This window comes from Aquarana catesbeiana, linkage group LG13 (assembly GCF_042186555.1).
Source record: "Aquarana catesbeiana isolate 2022-GZ linkage group LG13, ASM4218655v1, whole genome shotgun sequence".
Lineage (NCBI taxonomy): Eukaryota > Metazoa > Chordata > Amphibia > Anura > Ranidae > Aquarana > Aquarana catesbeiana.
Genome location: NC_133336.1, coordinates 185,288,385 through 185,309,562, shown reverse-complemented (window position 1 = coordinate 185,309,562; position 21,178 = coordinate 185,288,385). Strand labels below are relative to the sequence as shown.

Genomic DNA, 21,178 nt, shown 5'->3' with positions numbered 1-21,178 from the left:
GGCGCTATATTCCATGACACTTTGTGATTGGTTGAATTAAATAGTCAAAAGACTAGATAAAAACCATAAGATCAAAACACCAATATGTAAAATGCAATATGATTGCTGTGCAATTGCAAAAGAGTAATATTGTGTGGAATTAACATTCACAATAAAAAGTGAAAACCTTAATTGCAAAGGTATTGTTGACTATGTTAATAATTGGTTATCTCAAACTAGTGACATATAAATGAGAAAAAAACACAAATACAAATGCAAAAATATAAATAATAATAAGTCTCTTCATAGATGTATTCAATTCTTGCTGATAATGTAAAGATTCCGCCACCAAAGAGGAAGAGATACACCTTGAAGTAATAGATATCTGCTTACCAGGTACCAATGACTCCTTTAACTAAAAAGAGAGTCATTAGCGCTTGTACAGGATTGTGCCTGTTCACATAGATAGCTGGATAGAAACAAAGGACCCCCCAGTAACAATAGACCCTTCAGAAGCCAGCAACAATAGACCTCTCCCTCAACAGTAGATCCAACCCAGCAACAATTGACCCCCCTGCAAGATAATACCCCCCCAGCAGCAACAGTAGACTTAACCAGCAACAATAGACCCCCATACAAAAACAGATCCCCCACCAGTGACAATAGATACCCCAGCAGACAGCAACGATAGACCCTCCAGCACCCCTTGCCAGTACATACATTCAGTGCTGGAGGTGCCGGTGTCTTGTCGAATACTGTCCCCCATCAGATAGTGTCAGGCGCAGTACGGAGGACAAATGAGACGCCGAAAGTCTCCGAAGTTCAACAGCTGATCCTCAGCTCTACACGGCGCCTGGGCACTTATTCTGCCCTGTGTCCAGGTTCATGCTCCACTATCCAAGTTGGAATAGAATAGAATAAAAAGATGCCGAGCGCAGCAAGGCCATGCCCGAAGCGTGGCGAGTGAAGTGTGGCGAGCGAAGCGAGCCCGTGAGGGGCCCTTTTACAAAGCATTGACTATTAAGTGCCCAAGGGCCATGGACAGCTGATGGTCAGCTGGTCAACTTCGGAGACTTTCGGCATCTCCTTCTCCTCCATACTGCGCAAGTGTTGTGCCTGCGCAGTACGGGGCGGACACTATCTGATAGGGGGACACTTCTCGTCAGAACACCGGAACTGCATTCCCCCGCGTTCCTGCTGAAAAAAAGCCCTGATTGTAACGATACAAGTGTTCACAATGCTGTATAACTGGATCAGTGGTTTACTAGGATCTGTTTTTGTAGTAAAGATGAGAACAGCTAATCATGCTTATTCCTATAAGACTAATCTAGTAAAAATGACAGTATGACAATGTCACTGCCTGTCCTAACATAGGAAGGTTTTCATGCCCTATGAATATGGACAGAACACCCCCTTATGTATCCTTGTTAATTACTTAAGATTATAAATGAAACAGCCTGTACATTTTGTATAGAAGACCTACAAAAGTGCAAGTACTCATTTTATCTTTTTTTTTTCCTCATTCAGCTGGGGGGAAAAGTACGGAGATCAAGGATATGTCCGAATGGCAAGGAACAAGGGAAATATGTGTGGAGTGGCCAGCTATACATCTTATCCAGAAATGTGAAAACAATGGAAATAAACGCGATAATAAAACTCTTTATACAGCGAGTGCCGTATAGAACAGCGAGACCCGTACAGAAATAATGTCAAGACTTTCTGTATCCACTGGAATCCATACAATAAACTTGACTATTGACTTATTTCAAACATACTGAGAAGGTATATATTAGCTGGTATAAAATGTCCACAAACCTCAAAGTATCTCTGGTCTCTCTGCAGATCATGGATATATCTTAGTTTATAGTATCTTTTTAAATTGCCTGTGATTTTTCTGTCAGTGGCTATTCTTTATTAATGATTAGCTATTATAACCTGTCATTTAGCATCTGACAGGTCTAGTAGCTCTTCAGTGGTATAGTCCAGTCTACTGGCTCTTCAATGGTGTAGATTAGTCTACTAGTTCTTCAATGGTGAAGATTGGTCTACAGGTTCTTCAATGGTGTAGATCAGTCTACTTGTTCTTCAAAGGGGTAGGTCAGTCCACAGGCTCTTTAATGGTGTAGATCAGTCTACAGGCTCTTCAATGGTGTAGATCAGTCTACAGGCTCTTCAATGGTGTAGATCAGTCTACAGGCTCTTCAATGGTGTAGATCAGTCTACAAGCTCTTCAATGGTGTAGATCAGTCTTTCTCAAACCTTTTACCCCAGAGTAACCCTTAAAATAATTTTTAGGCCTTGCTAAAGCCAATTAATTTGGGGTCAGGGCTAAAAATGCCCTTACAGTGGTGGGTCATTGGGAAAAATGTCCCTTCCCTTACAGTTATGGTCAAAATTTCACTATTAGAGACAGCTAAAGAGATCATTGGTCTCACACTATTGGCTCCACCAAGTGATGTTGACTATGGAACTAAGCAGTCACCATCAAACAAATGGTCCACCAGACACAACACATGGAACCTCTAGAGGAACCCTGGTTGAGAATGGTTAGTGTAGGTACTCAGCTTAGGGTTGACCTATATTTTTGTATACTCCACAGCAGCCCTTCTCAATCAAGGTTCCTCAAGAGGTTGTTAGGGGTTCCTTAAACAATTAGCAATTTCTGCATCTCCGATAAGTAACCATTGAAACCAATTATCTTTTTAGCTCTCTGTAAGCAGGGAAGCTTCCCACTGATCACAAATGTAAGGAACATTCTTCCCAATGACCATCCTTGTTAGCAGGGGTTCACTGACACTGGTAAGGGTTCACTGTGTTAAAAAAAAAAGTTGAAAAAGGCTGTTCTACATCATTATTGGGGCAGTTCATTTTATTGGACCCTTGTAAGAGCAAAACATCTCAAACACTGGCATGGCTTTGCCTAAATATATTTGAACTGGAGAAGAGCTTGGATTACTCAGGGAAGGGACAAAAACTTGTCCCAGTGCAGGATATTAGAATTATGGAAGGTATGATGAAAGTCCTAATTAGCATTAAACTAAAATGTTTTGGGTACCCATGTTTGCTTGTTTAGGCATAATAATTTATTTGCTGATATACCAAAATAATCAGTTCTAATTAAGACGTATGCTAGTATAGATGTACAATATTTCAAAAAATGTTTTAATAAATTATAGTGGTTGACATAAAAGTTTGAATGTGACTTTTTATTGTAATCTTTATAAGGTTTCACATTAAATACTCTGACCATTCTGTAAGTCAAACAAACACTTTTAAAGAGGAACTGAACTCTGGAAGTTGTGCCCAAAAAAGCAGGCAGGCAGAGGGCAAAGGACTATAGTAATAACCAGTATTGCCTGTGGTCTCCCTGCAGCTGATCTTTTTCCCTTTACTGGCTTACCATGTCTTGTTCAGCAGTGTTATGTGGAGGCGGCCATCTTGGTAGAGACAGGGCTTTGCTTCCTCATGTCAAATCCTCCAGCAAAAGGAACAGTGAGCCCAGTGATGACATCACCAAATCTCATTCTAAATCTCCTGAAACTAGCAGTTGCCTGAAATTCGCACTGCAGATATACAGCTATGTAGGCTTGCAGCAACGGCATCCTACAGTTGATTTTAAGGCTAATATTCTAACGACTGCCACCTTTTTTGTAGACTTTACAAACCGAATGTATTAAAGGGAAGCTGTCTCCCAGAAACCACACTTTAGAAAAACCCCTTCCATTAGGAAACTCACATCATTACAAAATGACAATATCTATACATATTTAAAGGAGAAGTACAGCCAAAGCTTTCAGCAGACAGCAGGCTGAAGTCCACTGTCTGCTGACATCAAAGAACCTGTCCAGGCTCAGGCAAGATCACGACAATGGAGTCAGGATCTGGCCACATACCTGGACCAGCACCCGGCTCAGCCTGCTGAAAGCCTGCCGGCCACTCCTGCCCCCTCCACAGCCCAATGCTCCAGTGAGCGCAAGGAGGGCAGAGCAGAGAACGGTGACTGACAGTCACCAGTTCTCTGCTCGGGGAGCTCTGAGAACTGAGCGATCAGCGGTATTAGATCACTCAGATCTCAGTGTTAGAGGCGCCAGGGGGACAGATGTAGCATTGGACTGATGCTGCATCCAGCTAGGTAAGTATGATTCTGGGAAAAACCTTAACCCTATACTTCTCTTTTAACATTATCCTAATATACAAACTTTTTTTTACATACAGAATTTCACAAAAGTGAGTACACCCCTCACATTTTTGTAAAGATTTTATTATATCTTTTCATGTGACAACACTGAAGAAATGACACTTTGCTACAATGTAAAGTAGTGAGTGTACAGCTTGTATAACAGAGTAAATTTGCTGTCCCAATAACTCAACACACAGCTATTAAAGCGGATTTGTGCACTCCCGATTTTTTTTTTTTACAGTTAAAAATTCCCATCTTTCTAATGTCACACTCACTTTTAGTGTTCTTTTCCTCCATCCATGTCCGTTTTTCTTTAAAATCGTAACTTATATAAATAATATACTGCAGTTTTCATCTTAATTGTGGGCATTTGAAGCCCACAAGCAATCACTTCCTGGTTCCAGTACAGTAGATGTACCAACATTTCTTGCTGGTTCCCGCGCATGCTCAGAGGTAACTGCGCCGAGCGGCGTAAACATCTTTGTTGCCATCACAACGGGTGGCGTCTTAGGAAGTTCCCGCTCCCGTTGTGATGCGAAGCTCTCTCAGAACGGGGAGCGAGCTTCACACGAAAGGTAATGAAAATCATGCAGACTTTGAACCACTTTGAATTTTAATAACTCCTAAAAATTAATTAAAAATGTATATATATAAATTTACATTACCTGTTTGCCCAACCTAAAAATGGAGAATTTCAAAACGCCCTCCAAACGTGGTGGGTGTAATGACGTCACGTCAGTTGAAATCCCATGAGATTTTGCGACGGCTCTCCACACTGACTCCTGGGATGAATGACACGAGATCCCAGGAGACAGTGTGGCGAGGACAGAAAATGATGCGAATACCCGCAAAATCCCCGCCCACAGCTGCAGGGACATAACACAGGCAACATAGACCGGGCCACATTAAAAAAAAGGTCCATTGAGCACTATATTTATAAACCAGTGAGCTTAAAGCAAAATTGTGTGAAGATCCGCTTTAATGTCTAAACCGCTGCCAACAAAAGTGAGTACACCCCTAAGTGAAAATGTCCAAATTGGGCCCAATTAGCCATTTTCCCTCCCCGGTGTCATGTGACTCTTTAGTGTTACAAGGTCTCAGGTGTGAATGGGGAGCAGGTGTGTTAAATTTGGTGTAATCATTCTCACTCTCTCTTACTGGTCACTGGAAGTTCAACATGGCACCTCATGGCAAAGAACTCTCTGAGGATCTAAAAAAAAAGAATTGTTGCTCTATATAAAGATGGCCTAGGCTATAAGAAGATTGCCAAGACCCTGAAACTGAGCTGCAACACAGTGGCCAAGACCATACAGCGGTTTAACAGGGCAGGTTCCACTCAGAACAGGCCTCGCCATGGTCGGCCAAAAATGTTGAGTGCACGTGCTCAGCGTCATATCCAGAGGTTGTCTTTGGGAAATAGATGCATGAGTGCTGCTAGCATTGCTGCAGAGGTTAAAGGGGTGGGGGGTCAGCCTGTCGCTGCTCAGACCATGCGCTGCACACTGCATCAAATTTGTCTGCATGGCTGTCGTCCCAGAAGGAAGCCTCTTCTAAAGATGATGCACAAGAAAGCCTGCAAACAGTTTGCTGAAGACAAGCAGACTAAGGACATGGATTACTGGAACCATGTCCTGTGGTTTTGTGATAAAAAGATAAACTTATTTGGTTCAGATGGTGTCAAGCGTGTGTGGCGGCAACCAGGTGAGCAGTACAAAGACAAGTGTGTTTTGCCTACAGTCAAGCATGGTGGTGGGAGTGTCCTGGTCTGGGGCTGCATGAGTGCTGCCGGCACTGGGGAGCTATAGTTCATTGAGGGAACCATGAATGTCAAGATGTACTGTGACATTCTGAAGCAGAGCATGATCCCTTCCCTTCGGAGACTGGACCGCAGGGCAGTATTCCAACATGATAACGGCCCCAAACACACCCCCAAGATGACCACTGCCTTGCTAAAGAAGCTGAGGGTAAAGGTGATGGACTGGCCAAGCATGTCTTCAGACCTAAAGCCTATTGAGCATCTGTGGGGCATCCTCAAACGGAAGGTGGAGCGCAAGGTCTCTAACATCCACCAGCTCTGTGATGTCATCATGGAGGAGTGGAAGAGGACTCCTGTGGCAACCTGTGAAGCTCTGGTGAACTCCATGCCCAAGAGGTTTAAGGCAGTGCTGTAAAATAATGGTGGCCACACAAAATATTGACATTTTGGGCCCAATTTGGACATTTTCCAAATGTCCAAATTAACATTAATAGCTGTGTGTTGAGTTATTTTGAGGGGAAAACTGGATTGGTCTCAGCACCATTGATGCAAACAAGGAGAATAATGACACCTTTGTATTGAATTTAACTTTTAAATTATTACACCATTGTTGTAATGCAGTGGCTCGTTAAGTCAATAAACCTGAAAGGGGAGGAGTATCCCTGTTATAAGAAAGGGAGAAGAGGCGCCTCTGGGTGCAGATTTTGTACAGGTTTAATATAAAGTAAAGAATAGTGAAATGGCAACTCACATTTTAGGAGTTAAAAACAGGCATTGTATAGTCCCAACAACGGGGGTGCCTTCAGTGTAGTCAATTCCTTATTCTCCTGTGGATGTGCACTGTGTAGCCTTCTCATACAGCGCTAGATGGTTCTCTGCTGGCCGCTGTGGGGTATGCATCAACACGAGGCTTGAAGTGCAAGATGGTATCCAGGCGAAGGGGGATGATGTCACTGGGATGCTTCCTGAGCATACAGGCCGTTAATGACGTGACGGCCGCGCTCCTTCTTCAAAGCTGATTGACAGGGACTTAGTCAAGTTGAATATAAGGGAAGGGAAGGGGAGTGGGCAATGTGCGAGATGCACCGTAATTGGATGTACCACATCGGAACAAAAGCACGGATCATTAGAGGGGCAACGGATCACAGAGACAAGCAGCATAGTGGGTGAGATCTTGATAAGGGACGATGAAGTCCCGTCACTACAGTGCTTCATTTCTGTATCGCATGTATAAGTTCTTACGGTAATCAACTGTTGCAATTTTATCTACAAGAGACACTTCCAGCTCACCCCATACAGTAGGTGCCGCCGATATTGTGTCAATCTCGCCGCTGTTAGCAGCGAGATTGACACCTGCAAGCCCCGTTGCGGGAGCCAGCGCTGAGCTCTTTCACTCCTCCCGCTTGCTGCCCCCAATGGATTCCTATGGATGCGCGGCATCTCGTGGGGGCGGCGTGCGCGAGAAGCACAGCCTCGCAGCGGTGATTTCCAGCGCGAAACACAATATCGGTGGCAGGTACTGTATATCTCCCCATGGTGAATCTATTTGTTTCTAACATCTAGACTCTATATCCATCCACAATCGCACATGCGATTATCTCTGGATAGTATATATCCGCTCTTCCAATGTAGCTAAATATCATAATGGCTGTTTCCTCGGATCAATATCCCCGCTTCCAATGTTTGACACCGCTGTGTGTCATAGAATTCAAGGGATCCTTGAAGGAAATATTTTTTGTGATTTGGTGCTACTGGATGCCTTTTATCAGGCTTTGAACTATCAGCCATCCCCCCGTGTATGTGGAGTGACCGTGAGCGTGCTGATGAACCCGGGCTGTTTTTTAATCATGACCATGTTGTCATTAATGCTGGCCATACACTCTACGAAAAATCGTCCGAAATTTGGTGATTTAGACAGTTCGTTCGTTTTTCGGCCAGTTAACCACTTCAGCCACGGAAGGATTAACCCCCGTCCTGACCAGAGCATTTTTTGCGATTCGGCACTGCGTCGCTTTAACTGACATATGCGCTGTCGTGTGACGTTGTACCCAAACAAAATTTACGCCCTTTTTTTCCCACAAATAGAGCTTTCTTTTGGTGGTATTTGATCACCTCTGCATTTTTTATTTTTTGCGCTATTAACAAAAAAGAGTGTCAGTTTTGAAAAAAAGCAATATTTTTAACTTTTTGCTAAAATAAATATCCCCAAAAAATATATAAAGGAACAAATTTCTTTCTCAGTTTAGGCCGATATGTATTCTTCTACATATTTTTGGTAAAAAAAAATCGCAATAAGCATATATTGATTGGTTTGTGCAAAAGTTATAGCATCTACAAAATAGGGGATAGTTTTATGGCATTTTTATTATTATTTTTTTTTAATTAGTAATTTTGGGACCATTGGCATTTATACAGCGATGAGTGCTATAAAAATGCACTTATTACTGTGTAAATGACACTGGCAGGGAAAGGGTTAAACACTAAGGGGCGATCAGGGGGTTAAGTGTGTCCTAGGGAGTGATTCTAACTGTGGGGGGGATGGGCTACCACTGATATGACAGTGATCACTGCTCCCGATCACAGGGAGCAGTAGATCCCTGTAATATCATAGGCAGTACAGGGAAATGCCTTGTTTACTAAGGCATCTCCCCGTTCTTCCGCTCCGTGACACGATCGCGGGCCCCTGGCGGACATTGAGTCTGCAGGACCCGCAGGCATGGTCACGGAGTACGCGATGCACGCGCGTCCACAATTTAAAAGGGACGTACCTGTACACCCATTTGCCCAGCTGTGCCATTGTGCTGACGTACAGTACATCGTCGTGCGCTGGTCGGCTAGTGGTTAATGGGCACAAAATCGAAAATCGTTGGGACATTTTTGAGCCGAAAAAAGGAAGGACAAGTTTGGAAATTTTCTGCTGAACGAACGATAAATTGAAAGGTTAATGTGCTTCCCGTCCGAACTGTTTGCACTAGGTATATGTAAAAAACAAACAAAAAATTGATTAATTTATGTCCACTGAACGATTTATTGGTCATTACATGATGGCACTATCGTTTGTTCTCTCGGCCGAATGTTCGTTTTTCGAAAATGGGTTCGGCTGATTTTTCGGATAGTGTATGGCCAGCATAAGATTTTTGTATCAATAAAACTTTGAACCTATTCCGCAGTGTGTGTTCCATGTGAATCCCCTTATTAAACCTGTCTGGTTTAATTTTCTCTGTATGCATTCTATTAAGGCTTCTTAAAGTGGTTGTAAACTCTCCCCGATAACTTTGTCCCATGTAAATCAACATAAAAAACCCTAGTGTCCACTGCTTGTAGATGTCTCCTTACTTGCTTAGTATTGTTGTAATCCTTTTTGTTCTTTAGAATGACTTCACTGAGCATGCCCAGATCTCCCCTGATTTACGGCACACTCTGTGTACTTGTCTTTTTATTATCAGATCTTCCTAAGGCAGGACACTGAAATCCCACAAGACAGCATAATCACTCAGAGCTTCCTACTACACCCCTTCTGACCATGTGACATCACATGCACTGTAAACTTGGGCATCGGACAGGATTACTGCATCCTTATCAGCTGAAGCTGATAAGACTGACACAGGCAAACACTAGATAATCGGCACAAGTAAATACTATGAAATAAAACAAGTCAGCTATGAACAGGGTTGCCATAAAAACATTGGATTGAGAAGGAGGCTTGGTTAACAGTACAGGAAGTGCTCAATGTAAGGGCGGAAATACACTCTACTGTGGACTCAGAAAACAATACTTAAGATTGCGCTGCTTAACCCCTTGAAACAAGTTTTTTAAAGTTTCTTTAAACAGTAAGTAATATGCGATTTGGGCTGGATTAAGCTGAGTCGGTAACGTACTTAATATATTATTTTTATTTTTATTTAAACTCTCATCATTGAATTTCCCCTTTCCATATCTGTTATAAATGGAAAAAAAATTTTGACTATTTTCAATAGACTTGTGCATAACGGAAAATTTCGTTTAGTTTCTTTTAGTTTTCATTCGTAAAATACATAATTTCGTTCGGTTATATTCATTCTGTTACTTTCATTCATTTTCAGATAATTCCTTATTTCTGTAGAGTGTTGATATTCGTTATACCTAAATCGATTAGTTTTGTATGTCTATCCAGGGCCTGTGCTACCGCTAGGCAAACTGGGCAGCCGCCTAGGGCGCACTGCTGCCTAGGGCCCCCGGCCACTGGTGTTCCTACTCTCTCTTCTCTCTGCAGCAAGCAACTAAGTGTCAGCATCAGCAGGCAGACGCTCCGTTCGCACATAGTGTCAGAGGCGCAGCGGCGACGGAGGATTGTGTCTGTGTTCCGACTCCCAAATGAATGTAAGCAAGCAAAAATTCATTGATGGGCACTGGTAGGCTGCATTGATGGGCAGTGGTAGGCAGCATTGATGGGCGCTGGTAAGCTGCATTGATGGGCGCTGGAGAGGATGCATTTGATGGTCACTGGTGAGGCTGCATTAATGGGTGTTCGTAGACTGCATTGATGGGTGCTCGTAGACTGCATTGATGGGTGCTAGTGAGGCTGCATTGATGGGTTCAAGTGAGGATGCATTGATGGGCGCTGGTAGGCTGCATTGATGGGCGTTGGTGAGGTTGCATTGATGGGTGCAAGTGAGGATGCATTGATCGGTGCTGGTAGGCTGCATTGATGGGCGCTGGTGAGGCTGCATTGATGGGCGCTAGTGAGGCTTCATTGATGGACACTGGTAGGCTGCATTGATGGGCACTGGTAGGCTGCATTGATGGGTGCTAGTAGACTGCATTGATAGGCAATAGTGAGGCTGCATTTGATGGACGCTTCATTAAAAAGGTGGGGTATACATGGCCAGGGCAAAGGAGGTGGAGTCAGGGGTAGAGCCAGGGAGGGGCGGGAAAATTAGGTTTTACCTAGGATGTCAAAAATCCTTGCACCAGCCTTGTGTATATCGAGTGGATTTGACTCAAGTTTCTCCTATTAGAACGGTTCCATTGCAGCGCATTAAGCGCGACTTGTCAGGTGGCTATGTCTGAGCTGACCTTTTGTTTCATTACACCTTTAATGAATTAACGAATCATGTCGAGGTCAGTCGTTATTTTCGCTATCATTTCTTTTGTATTAGTTGAAATTCGTTATTTTTTTTCTTCGGACATTTGGATGCATTGGAATGTCCGAAAGATGCAAAATTCGTCACTAAATTAATTGCACATGTTTAATTTTCAATGTAAAAAAACATTTCTAGACGCAAACGCGGCTAAATGCAGCATGTAAACACGGCTTCTATCTGTCAAATTAAATTGTTCAGGAGAGGATAAAAAACATCCCGTGTACATTAAGCCTTATAGTGGGACTGTGGCAGTATGGCAGGCAATCTGGCGCTAACCGACACTATCTGGGAGGGTCACTAAGACCCCTTTCACACTGGGGTGCTTTTCAGGCGTTTTAGTGCCAAAAATAGCACCTGAAAAGCGCCTATCCAGCCCCCCCAATGTGAAAGGCCGAGTGTTGTCACACTGGGGTGGTGCGCTTGAAGGACTTTCTTCTGCTGCTAGCGAAGGGTTAAAAACGCTGAATAGCGCCGCTACAAAGTGGTGACCTGCCGCTAAAACTAGCGTTGTTTTACCGCTAATGCCCACATCTCCCCAGTGTGAAAGGGGTCTTACTGACGTCACTAGTGACCCTAATACAGTACAGGGCAAAGGGGGTGGAGTCAGGGGTGGAGTCAGGGGTAGAGCCGAAGGGGGGGGGCAAAATTAGGTTTTACCTAGCCACTTAAGAACCGAGCCTGACATTTGTTGTTTACAAGTTAAAAAACATTTTTTTTGCTAGAAAATTACTTATAACCCCCCAAACATTATATATAGATTTTTTTCTAACACCCTAGAGAATAAAATGGCGGTCGTTGCAATACTTTTTGTCACACCGTATTTGTGCACCGGTCTTACAAGCACACTTTTTTTGGAAAAAATACACATTTTTGAATTAAAAAATAAGACAGCAGTAAAGTTAGCCCATTTTTTTTTTTTTTATATTGTGAAAGATAATGTTACAGCGAGTAAATTGATACCCAACATGTCATGCTTCAAAATTGCGCCCGCTCGTGGAATGGCGACAAACTTTTAAAAATCTCCATAGGCAAGGTTTAAAAAATTCTACAGGTTGCATGTTTTGAGTTACAGAGGAGGTCTAGGGCTAGAATTATTGCTCTCGCTCTACCGATCGCGGCGATACCTCACATGTGTGGTTTGAACACCGTTTTCATATGCAGGCGCTACTCATGTATGCATTCGCTTCTGCACACGATCTCGGCGGGACGGGGTGCGTTTAAAAAAAAAAAAAAATCTTATTTATTTGACCTTTTATTTTTTATTTTTACACAGTTCTTTTTTTTAAAAAAATTGTGTCACTTCCATTCCTATTACAAGAAATGTAAACATCCCTTGTAATAGAAACAAAGCATGACAGGACCTCTTAAATATGAGATCTGGGGTCAAAAAGACCTCAGATCTCATTTACATTACTAGAAAAGCTACAATTTCTGGGGAAATTGTGAAAGTGTTCTTGCCTCTACAACTGGAGTGGGCGGAGTAACTGGGTGGGGTGGAGTGGCTTGAGTAACTGTGAAAAGTGTTAAAAAGCTTAATATTTTAAAAAGTATAAATAGTAGTAAAAAAGTTCCATCATTCGCTGAAAGAGCTGAACATTTTTTTCAAAAGTAATTTTTTTATTCAAAAATGATTTTTTTTTCTTCAAAAATGAATTTTTTTTTCTTCAAAAATGAATTTTTTTTTTCAAAAGTAATTTTTTTTTTCAAAGGTAATTTTTTTTTTCAAAAATGAATTTTTTTATTTCAAAAATAATTTTTTTTTCGAAATTATTTTTTTTTTAAAGTAATTTTTTTTTCAAAAATAATTTTTTTTTCAAATATATATTTTTTTTCAAAAATCATTTTTTTTTAAAGTAATTTTTTTTTCAAAAATATTTTTTTTTTCAAAAATAATTTTTTTTTTTCAAAAATAATTTTTTTTTTTCAAAAATATTTTTTTTTCAAAAATATTTTTTTTTTTTCAAAAATGATTTTTTTTTTTTCAAAAATTATTTTTTTACTTTTTTCAAAATTTATTTTTTTTTTTACATGGGGCGGTCATAATGTTTTGGCTGATCATGGGGTGGTCAGCTTTTGTCACTTCCCACTCTAGTTTTGAACATTTCGCCATTCATTCCAATTAAGTGTTCTTGCATAGCAAGACCACTTACTGTTATCTCACATATATATTATTCTTATTATTATAGCCAAATTTACCACCCTAACTCCTCCCACAGTTTTTACACTACATAGACAAGTAATATACCGAAACGTGCGGATTGTTCCCGAATGGTGTGTTATTACTTTGTGGAACGTTTCGCCAAATGGTTCACGAAATATCGTCATTTTTGCGGCGAAATTGGTCCCATAGGAATGAATGGGGAAACTAGAGTGGGAGATGACAAAAGCTGAAAAATCAGAACATGATTTCTAAACTGCCGCCACTCCCTCATTTTCAAGCCCACCTACACAAATCTTATATCAAAACGTTCAGCTATCCCTGCTGCCACTAAACATGTCCACGGCTAAGCCATAGTCCTGATAGTTTTCACAATATGACCATTTGTTTGTAACTCACGCCGTCCATTGACATTCATTGAAACTACACTCTAGCCCCCTCCAAATTTGAAGGGCAATATCTAAACTGCGACTGTGCCTTCATTTTTAATTTTTTACAGACATACTATACATCAAAATCTAGGTCTGGGTCTTGTGATTCTCACAATATAAAGATCTTCGCTGTAGGATGTATAGTTTTTAAAATACGGCCATTTGTTTAGAGGTCATTTCAGGAAATTTTAGCCATTAATCAGAGTGTACTGTTAGTGTTTGTTTTTGTTGCCATGGTTACCAAAGCTTCTGTTATACACAGGGGGGGAGGTTGCTGGAGCATCTCAGCTGATTACAGAGCCCGGGGGAGGGGACAGACACACCATGTACTGATTTATAATAGAGGAATATGATGGGGCAGTTTTGATGGAGTAATTCTGATGGGGCAGATTTGATGAAGCAGTATTTGGGAAGCATAAACAGGGCATGAGCGTTGCTAGGAAACAGTAGTTGTAAACACAAGATGCTGAGACACCCCAAATGCATGTGACTTCATCTGCTAGACTTGATAATGCTTGTAGACTCCTCCCACAGTTTTTACACTACAGAGACAAGTAATATACCGAAACGAGCGGATTGTTCCCGATTGGTGTGTTATTACTTTGTGGAACTTTTTTCGCCGAATGGTCCAGGAAATGACGTTTTTGCAACGAAATTTTTCCCATAGGAATGAATGGCGAAATGTTCAAAACTAGAGTGGGAGGTGACAAAAGCTGACAACCCCCTGATTAGCCAAAACATTATGACCACCCCATGATCAGCCAAAACATTATGACCACCCCATGTAAAAAAAAAAAATATTTTTGAAAAAAAAAAAATTCATTTTTGAAAAAAAAAATATATTATTGAGAAAAAAAAAATATTTTTGAAAAAAAAAAAAAATATTTTTGAAAAAAAAAATTTATTTTAAAGAAAAAAAAAATTTTGAACCAAAAAAATTCATTTTTGAAAATAAAATTATTTTTGAAAAAAAAAAATCATTAAAAAAAAAATAATTTTTGAAAAAAAAAATCATTTTTGAAAAAAATGTTCAGCTCTTTCAGCTAATGATGGGACTTCAACTGTTTTACTACTATTTATACTTTTTAAAATACTAAGCTTTTTAACACTTTTCACAGTTACTCCGCCCACTGCACCCAGTTACTCCGCCCACTCCAGTTGTAGAGGCAAGAACACTTTCACAATTTCCCCAGAAATTGTACCTTTTCTAGGTGGTCTTGCTATGCAAGAACACTTAATAATATATATGTGAGATAACAGTAAGTGGTCTTGCTATGCAAGAACACTTAAAAATACAATAAAAAAGAGCTATGGCTGGAAGTGACGTTTTGACGTCGCTTCTGCCCTGCAATGATATGGAGGTGGGTGGGGGCCATTTTCCCCTCACTTGTCTCCATGTCAGACCAGGAGAAGGATCCGATCGCCGCTGCCGACGGCTCCGGTAAGCGGCGGAGGGCACCGGAGCGCAGTGGGAAGGGGGGTAAGTAATCTTGCGGTAAATCCGTTGCAGAGACCACTTTTATCTTGAAGCGGAGCGGCCGCTGAAGGAGAGGATACTGAGGTTATGGTAGTTAGCTGCTGCCATAACAACGATACTCCTCTTCAAAGTACCGACGTATAACGATGGTGGGCGGTCCGGAAGTGGCTGGGGTGTCACAAATCCTTGTACCAGCCTTGTGTATATTGATTTGATGCGACTTGAGTCGCTCCTATTAGAACGGTTCCATTGCAATGCATTAGACATGTGAGCGGGCAATAAATTTGTTTCGTTTCGTTCCGTTCTGTTTCATATTAGAATTAATTCGTATTTTGTAATTTGTGTCCGAAATTCAATTTGGATTCATACTAAATACGAATTTTCGTTAGGTTCGTTAACTTTTCGTAACAATTACGAATGTTCGTTATGATGAATTTATCATTATGAGGGGTTTCCACCATCCCTGTTCTCAGTTCCCGGGTCTGAGTGTACACCCGCTGTGTCCATTATGAGGGGCTCCCACCATCCCTGTGCTGTGCTGATTTCCTGGGGTTTTTAACTTCATCATAACGGATGTAGCACTAACTCTCGGTGGAGCTGCTGGTTTAGGCAGGTCTGTTACCTTCACTTTGCTTCCCTCTGTTTCACCGGCACCGGGTCTAGGGTTCCGTTGAGTTTACTGCTGGACGACACACGCACCAACAGTACGTTTTCAATGCTTTATTAAACAGTCAAACTTTTAGGAAGTAGCAGGAAAGAGGCGGAAAAGGAAACTTTCAGGAGAAACTCGAAATATCTTCTTCTAATATCTTAGCAACAAATGTCCCGGTAGATTTCAGATAATTGGATGGAATGCGCTCCCCTTGTGGGACGCACTTTTGCTCATCTGGATAGGCCTCTCTCACCGGTATAGCAGCCAGTACGCAGCACGAATCTAAAGTCTCTGCCACAGACTTACTTGGGGGGGTAAATCTGCACGATCCTCTGCCACAGGATGTATCAGATCTTCTGCAGTGAACAGTCAGTCACAGTGCCTGAACCTTTAAGCCGAACCGGCGACACTATGCTGTATAATTACTTCTTTTGGATACGTCCTGCAACCGAGTCACCAGGCCCCTCTATAGACCAGCACGCTGCGTGATCTCTCCAAGACGGGTCCTCCCCTGGGATCTCCTCGGTTGTCCAGCTTCGTCACACAGGACCGACAGCTCAGGACCATTCCTCGGCCGCGGTGGTAGGCCCCAGACAAGCCTCTGGACCCACCCCTGCGCCGCAGCATCGTGGGCCTTCCGATCGGAGGACCACGAGGTAGGTCCTTAATGCATGCCTGTCGGCCAGGAGGGCCAGCAGGTGGCTGTAAAACACCCCTAAAACATGGTGTCTGTCCCGTAAATACCCCCTTCCCAGAATGCAACTCGGAAGACCACCTCCACCGAGCTTGCCTCCGAGACAGAGGAGCATCTATACACTTCGACACGTTGCCTTTCCAACACTGACCAGTGGTAACAGCGACACCCACCGGTCAGCATGGAAGCACACACGTCAGCCAAGCTGGAACAGAGGCGAACTTTTAACCTTCCTAACACCCAAATTACTAAATTTACCTAATCTGCGGTAGATTGTAAATCTACCAGCGCTACACGGATAATCGTAATTAACGAAATTCTTATTTTGTCCGATTCTGTTGTAACGGAATTTGGATCCGAAGTTCGTAAACGAAATTTCGTATTTCGTACAAAATTTGTATGCATAAAAATTCGTATTTCGGATTCTCACGAATGTACGAATTTCTGGAAATTCATACGAATTTCCGATTCGTACGAAACGAATCGCACATGTTTACAATGCATTAAGCGCGACTTGTCAGGCGGCTAAGTCTGAGCTGACCTTTTAATTCATTACACCTTTAACAAAATAACGAATCATGCCGAGGTCAGTGACTATTCTCGCTATCATTTCTTTCCTATCAGTTGAAATGCGTTATCTTTTTCTTCGGACATTCGGGTGCAGTCGAATGTCCGAAAGATGCAAAATTTGGCAGCATCTCAATTCATTACGAAACGAATAGCACATGTCCAATATTTAATGTAAAAAACGCTTCTAGACGCAAATGCGGCATGTAAACACGGCACAACAAACGTTTTTAAATGTCGGTTAATAGCTGTCAAGTTAAATCGTTCAGGAGAGGTTGTAAAAACGTCCTGTGTACATTAAGCCTTATAGTGGGACTGTGGTAGTATGGCGGACAATCTGGTGCTAACTATCTGGGAGGGTCACTAAGACCGCTTTCACACCGAGGAGCTTTTCAGGCGTTTTAGTGCCAAAAATTTCGCCTGAAAAGCGCCTATCCAGCCCCCCCAGTGTGAAAGGCCATGCGGCGCGCTTGCAGGACTTTCTTCGGCTGCTGGCGGGGGGGTTAAAAGCGCCCCGCTAATGACCGAATAGCGCCGCTATAACATCGGGGAAGTGCCGCAAAAACTAGCGGCGCTTTACCACTAACGCCCACACCGCCCCAGTGTGAAAGGGGTCTTACTGACATCATTGGTGACCACTATACAGTGATAATACAGTACACTGACACTGACTGGGAAGGGGGTAACATTGAGGGGCAACCAAAGGGGGTAACTGTGTGCCTAAAAACGGAAGTCATGAGGTGAATTTTTACTTTATTTTATAATATCATGTAGTCCTGACAGTGTGGTAACAGAACAACTTCCCCCTCCTCCAATCACCAGTGTGATAACAGAACAGCTTCCCCCCTCCTCCAATCACCAGTGTGATAACAGAACAACTTCCCCCTCCTCCAATCACCAGTGTGATAACAGAACAGCTTCCCCCCTCCTCCAATCACCAGTGTGATAACAGAACAGCTTCCCCTCCTCCTCCAATCACCAGTGTGCTGTGCTGAGAGAATCGAGGGGTGGAGCTCAGTGTAGCTCCTGTCAGGCTGGCCGCTGCTCACATTACATGCAGGGAGGAGGTGAGCTGAGGTTTTATTATCTGAGAAAAGTCTCCTAGGAAGGAAAGCTGCAAAGTTTAGGAGTATTTTGTTCTGCAGGTGATGCAGTGAAGGGTTCAGGTGACAGGAGAATCAGAGGAGATAATTAGTGTATGGGGGAGGGGAGATCAAACCTGACAGATATCTCCTAATCAGCACACATGTCTATCTATACAAACATCCCCCAATCACCACATAATGTGAAGTAATGTCCGACCATTCCTGTGTATGTGTGATGAGTGTACACCTCTGATAGTACAGACTCAGAGCCTGGATAACATGGGTTATATGGATGGTCATCAATTACCTTCACATCATCTGTACATACAGAGTGCTGGGGGCTGATTATATAGATATCTACTTACAGCTTATATCAGATTGTTTTCATTCAATAGTACTGCTGTATGATCTATTGCTGTATATATTAGATTATAGACATCACCATCTGACCCCTTCTCAGCCCCCAATCCCCCCCCCCCCACAGCTTACATCCCCCCAGATCTCTTCATACATCCAGCTGACAGACATCACTCAGAGCTCCTTCCTGAGGGACATCATTCCATAGTCACCCCACAGACACTGCAAGAAATGCCTCTGCATACTGTCCCCATCATACCCTCCACACTCCTCCCCCGTACATACTGCCCCCATCATGCCCTCCACACTCCTCCCCCATACATACTGCCCCCATCATACCCTCCACACTCCTCCCCCGTACATACTGCCCCCATCATACCCTCCACACTCCTCCCCCGTACATACTGCCCCCATCATGCCCTCCACACTCCTCCCCCATACATACTGCCCCCATCATACCCTCCACACTCCTCCCCCGTACATACTGCCCCCATCATGCCCTCCACACTCCTCCCCCGTACATACTGCCCCCATCATGCCCTCCACACTCCTCCCCCGTACATACTGCCCCCATCATGCCCTCCACACTCCTCTCCCGTACATACTGCCCCCATCATGCCCTCCACACTCCTCCCCCCCGTACATACTGCCCCCATCATGCCCTCCACATTCTCCCCCGTACATACTGCCCCCATCATGCCCTTCACACTCCTGTCCCGTACATACTGCCCCCATCATACCCTCCACACTCCTCCCCCCCGTACATACTGCCCCCATCATGCCCCCCGCACTCCTCCCCCGTACATACTGCCCCCATCATACCCTCCACACTCCTCCCCCCGTACATACTGCCCCCATCATGCCCTCCACACTCCTCTCCCGTACATACTGCCCCCATCATGCCCTCCGCACTCCTCCCCCATACATACTGCCCCCATCATGCCCTCCACACTCCTCCCCCGTACATACTGCCCCCATCATGCCCTCCACATTCCTCTCCCGTACATACTGCCCCCATCATGCCCTCCACACTCCTCTCCCGTACATACTGCCCCCATCATGCCCTCCACACTCCTCTCCCGTACATACTGCCCCCATCATGCCCTCCGCACTCCTCTCCCGTACATACTGCCCCCATCATGCCCTCCGCACTCCTCTCCCGTACATACTGCCCCCATCATGCCCTCCACACTCCTCTCCCGTACATACTGCCCCCATCATGCCCTCCACACTCCTCTCCCGTACATACTGCCCCCATCATGCCCTCCGCACTCCTCTCCCGTACATACTGCCCCCATCATACCCTCCGCACTCCTCTCCTGTACATACTACCCCCTATCATCCCCTACGCACTCCTCTCCTGTACATACTGCCCTCATCATACCCTCCACACTCCTCTCCTGTACATACTGCCCTCATCATACCCTCCGCACTCCTCTCCTGTACATACTGCCCTCATCATGCCCTCTGCACTCCTCTCCTGTACATAATGCCCCCATCATACCCTCCACACTCCTCTCCTGCAGAATCAAATGTAAAGGGGAACAAATCCTGTTGATTCAGATGTGAAGGGGAACTCTGTGGACTCTGTTGATGTAAAGGGGGAACTCTTGTGATTAATTCCATATGATTAGAAATGTTAGTTAATCACAAATCTGTGTACAGTATATATACATAACAACATTGCTGTGCATTGCTTTGTACAGAGGTAATTAATTTATTGTACTACAAAAAAAAACAAAAAAAACCTGGCGTGCGCTGCTTAAGTGTTTGGGTTTGGCTTGATGAAAAGGTGGCAACCCTAGCTGTAGGGGGGGGGGGGGTGGAGAAAAAGTCACGTGACACGGGGGTCATCCTGTCAGACGGAGCTGGGCGCCATTTTGAATTGTTTGAGGTAATTGGAGGGTACAAGGCCTTCTCCCTCATATAATCACTAACTTACTAACCGACATATCTGTATGGATGTCACACCACTTCCTCAAACTCAACTTGTCCAAAACTGAGCTTATAATATTTCCTCCCCCACGTTCCTCTTCCCCTGACTTGTCTGTCAAGAGCAATGGCACAACCATCCACCCGTCCCCACATGTCAGGGTACTAGGTGTTATCCTGGATTCTGAACTCTCCTTTCGGCCCCACATCCAATCACTTTCCAAAGCTTGCCGCCTCAACCTCCGCAACATCTCTAAACTACGTCCCTTTCTAACCAATGAAACCACAAAGCTCCTGATTCACTCCCTGGTTATCTCTCGCCTCAACTACTGCAACTCACTCCTCATTGGCTTACCTTTAAACAGACTATCCCCCTTCAGTCCATCATGAATGCGGCTGCCAGACTCATCCACCTTACAAACCGATCAGTGTCTGCTACCCCTCTCTGCCAATCCCTCCATTGGCTACCACTCACCCAACGAATTAAATTCAATATACTAACAATAAGTTACAAAGCCTTCCACAACTCTGCCCCCAGCTACATCACTAACCTAGTCTCAAAATACCAGCCTAATCGCCATCTCCGTTCCTCCCAAGACCTCCTGCTCTCTAGCTCCCTCATCACCTCCTCCCATATCCGCCTCCAGGACTTCTCCTGAGCCTCGCCCATCCTCTGGAATTCCCTACCCCAATCTGTCAGACTGTCTCCAAATTGATCCACTTTTAGGCGATCCCTCAAAACTTTCCTCTTCAGAGAAGCCTATCCTGCCTCCATGTAACAACTGCA

At 43.6% G+C, this 21,178-nt stretch overlaps 1 protein-coding gene across 1 annotated transcript in view; it reads left to right on the top strand.

The window, feature by feature from the left end:
- The window catches only part of CTSS (cathepsin S), a 40,912-nt gene extending 37,743 nt beyond the window's left edge, over nucleotides 1-3,169 (top strand). The window contains exon 8 of the mRNA XM_073609643.1: nucleotides 1,507-3,169. Coding sequence (XP_073465744.1) covers nucleotides 1,507-1,606 — 100 coding nt within the window. The 3' untranslated portion in view covers nucleotides 1,607-3,169. The remainder of the gene's footprint in view (nucleotides 1-1,506) is intronic.
- The last annotated feature ends 18,009 nt before the right edge of the window (nucleotides 3,170-21,178 follow it).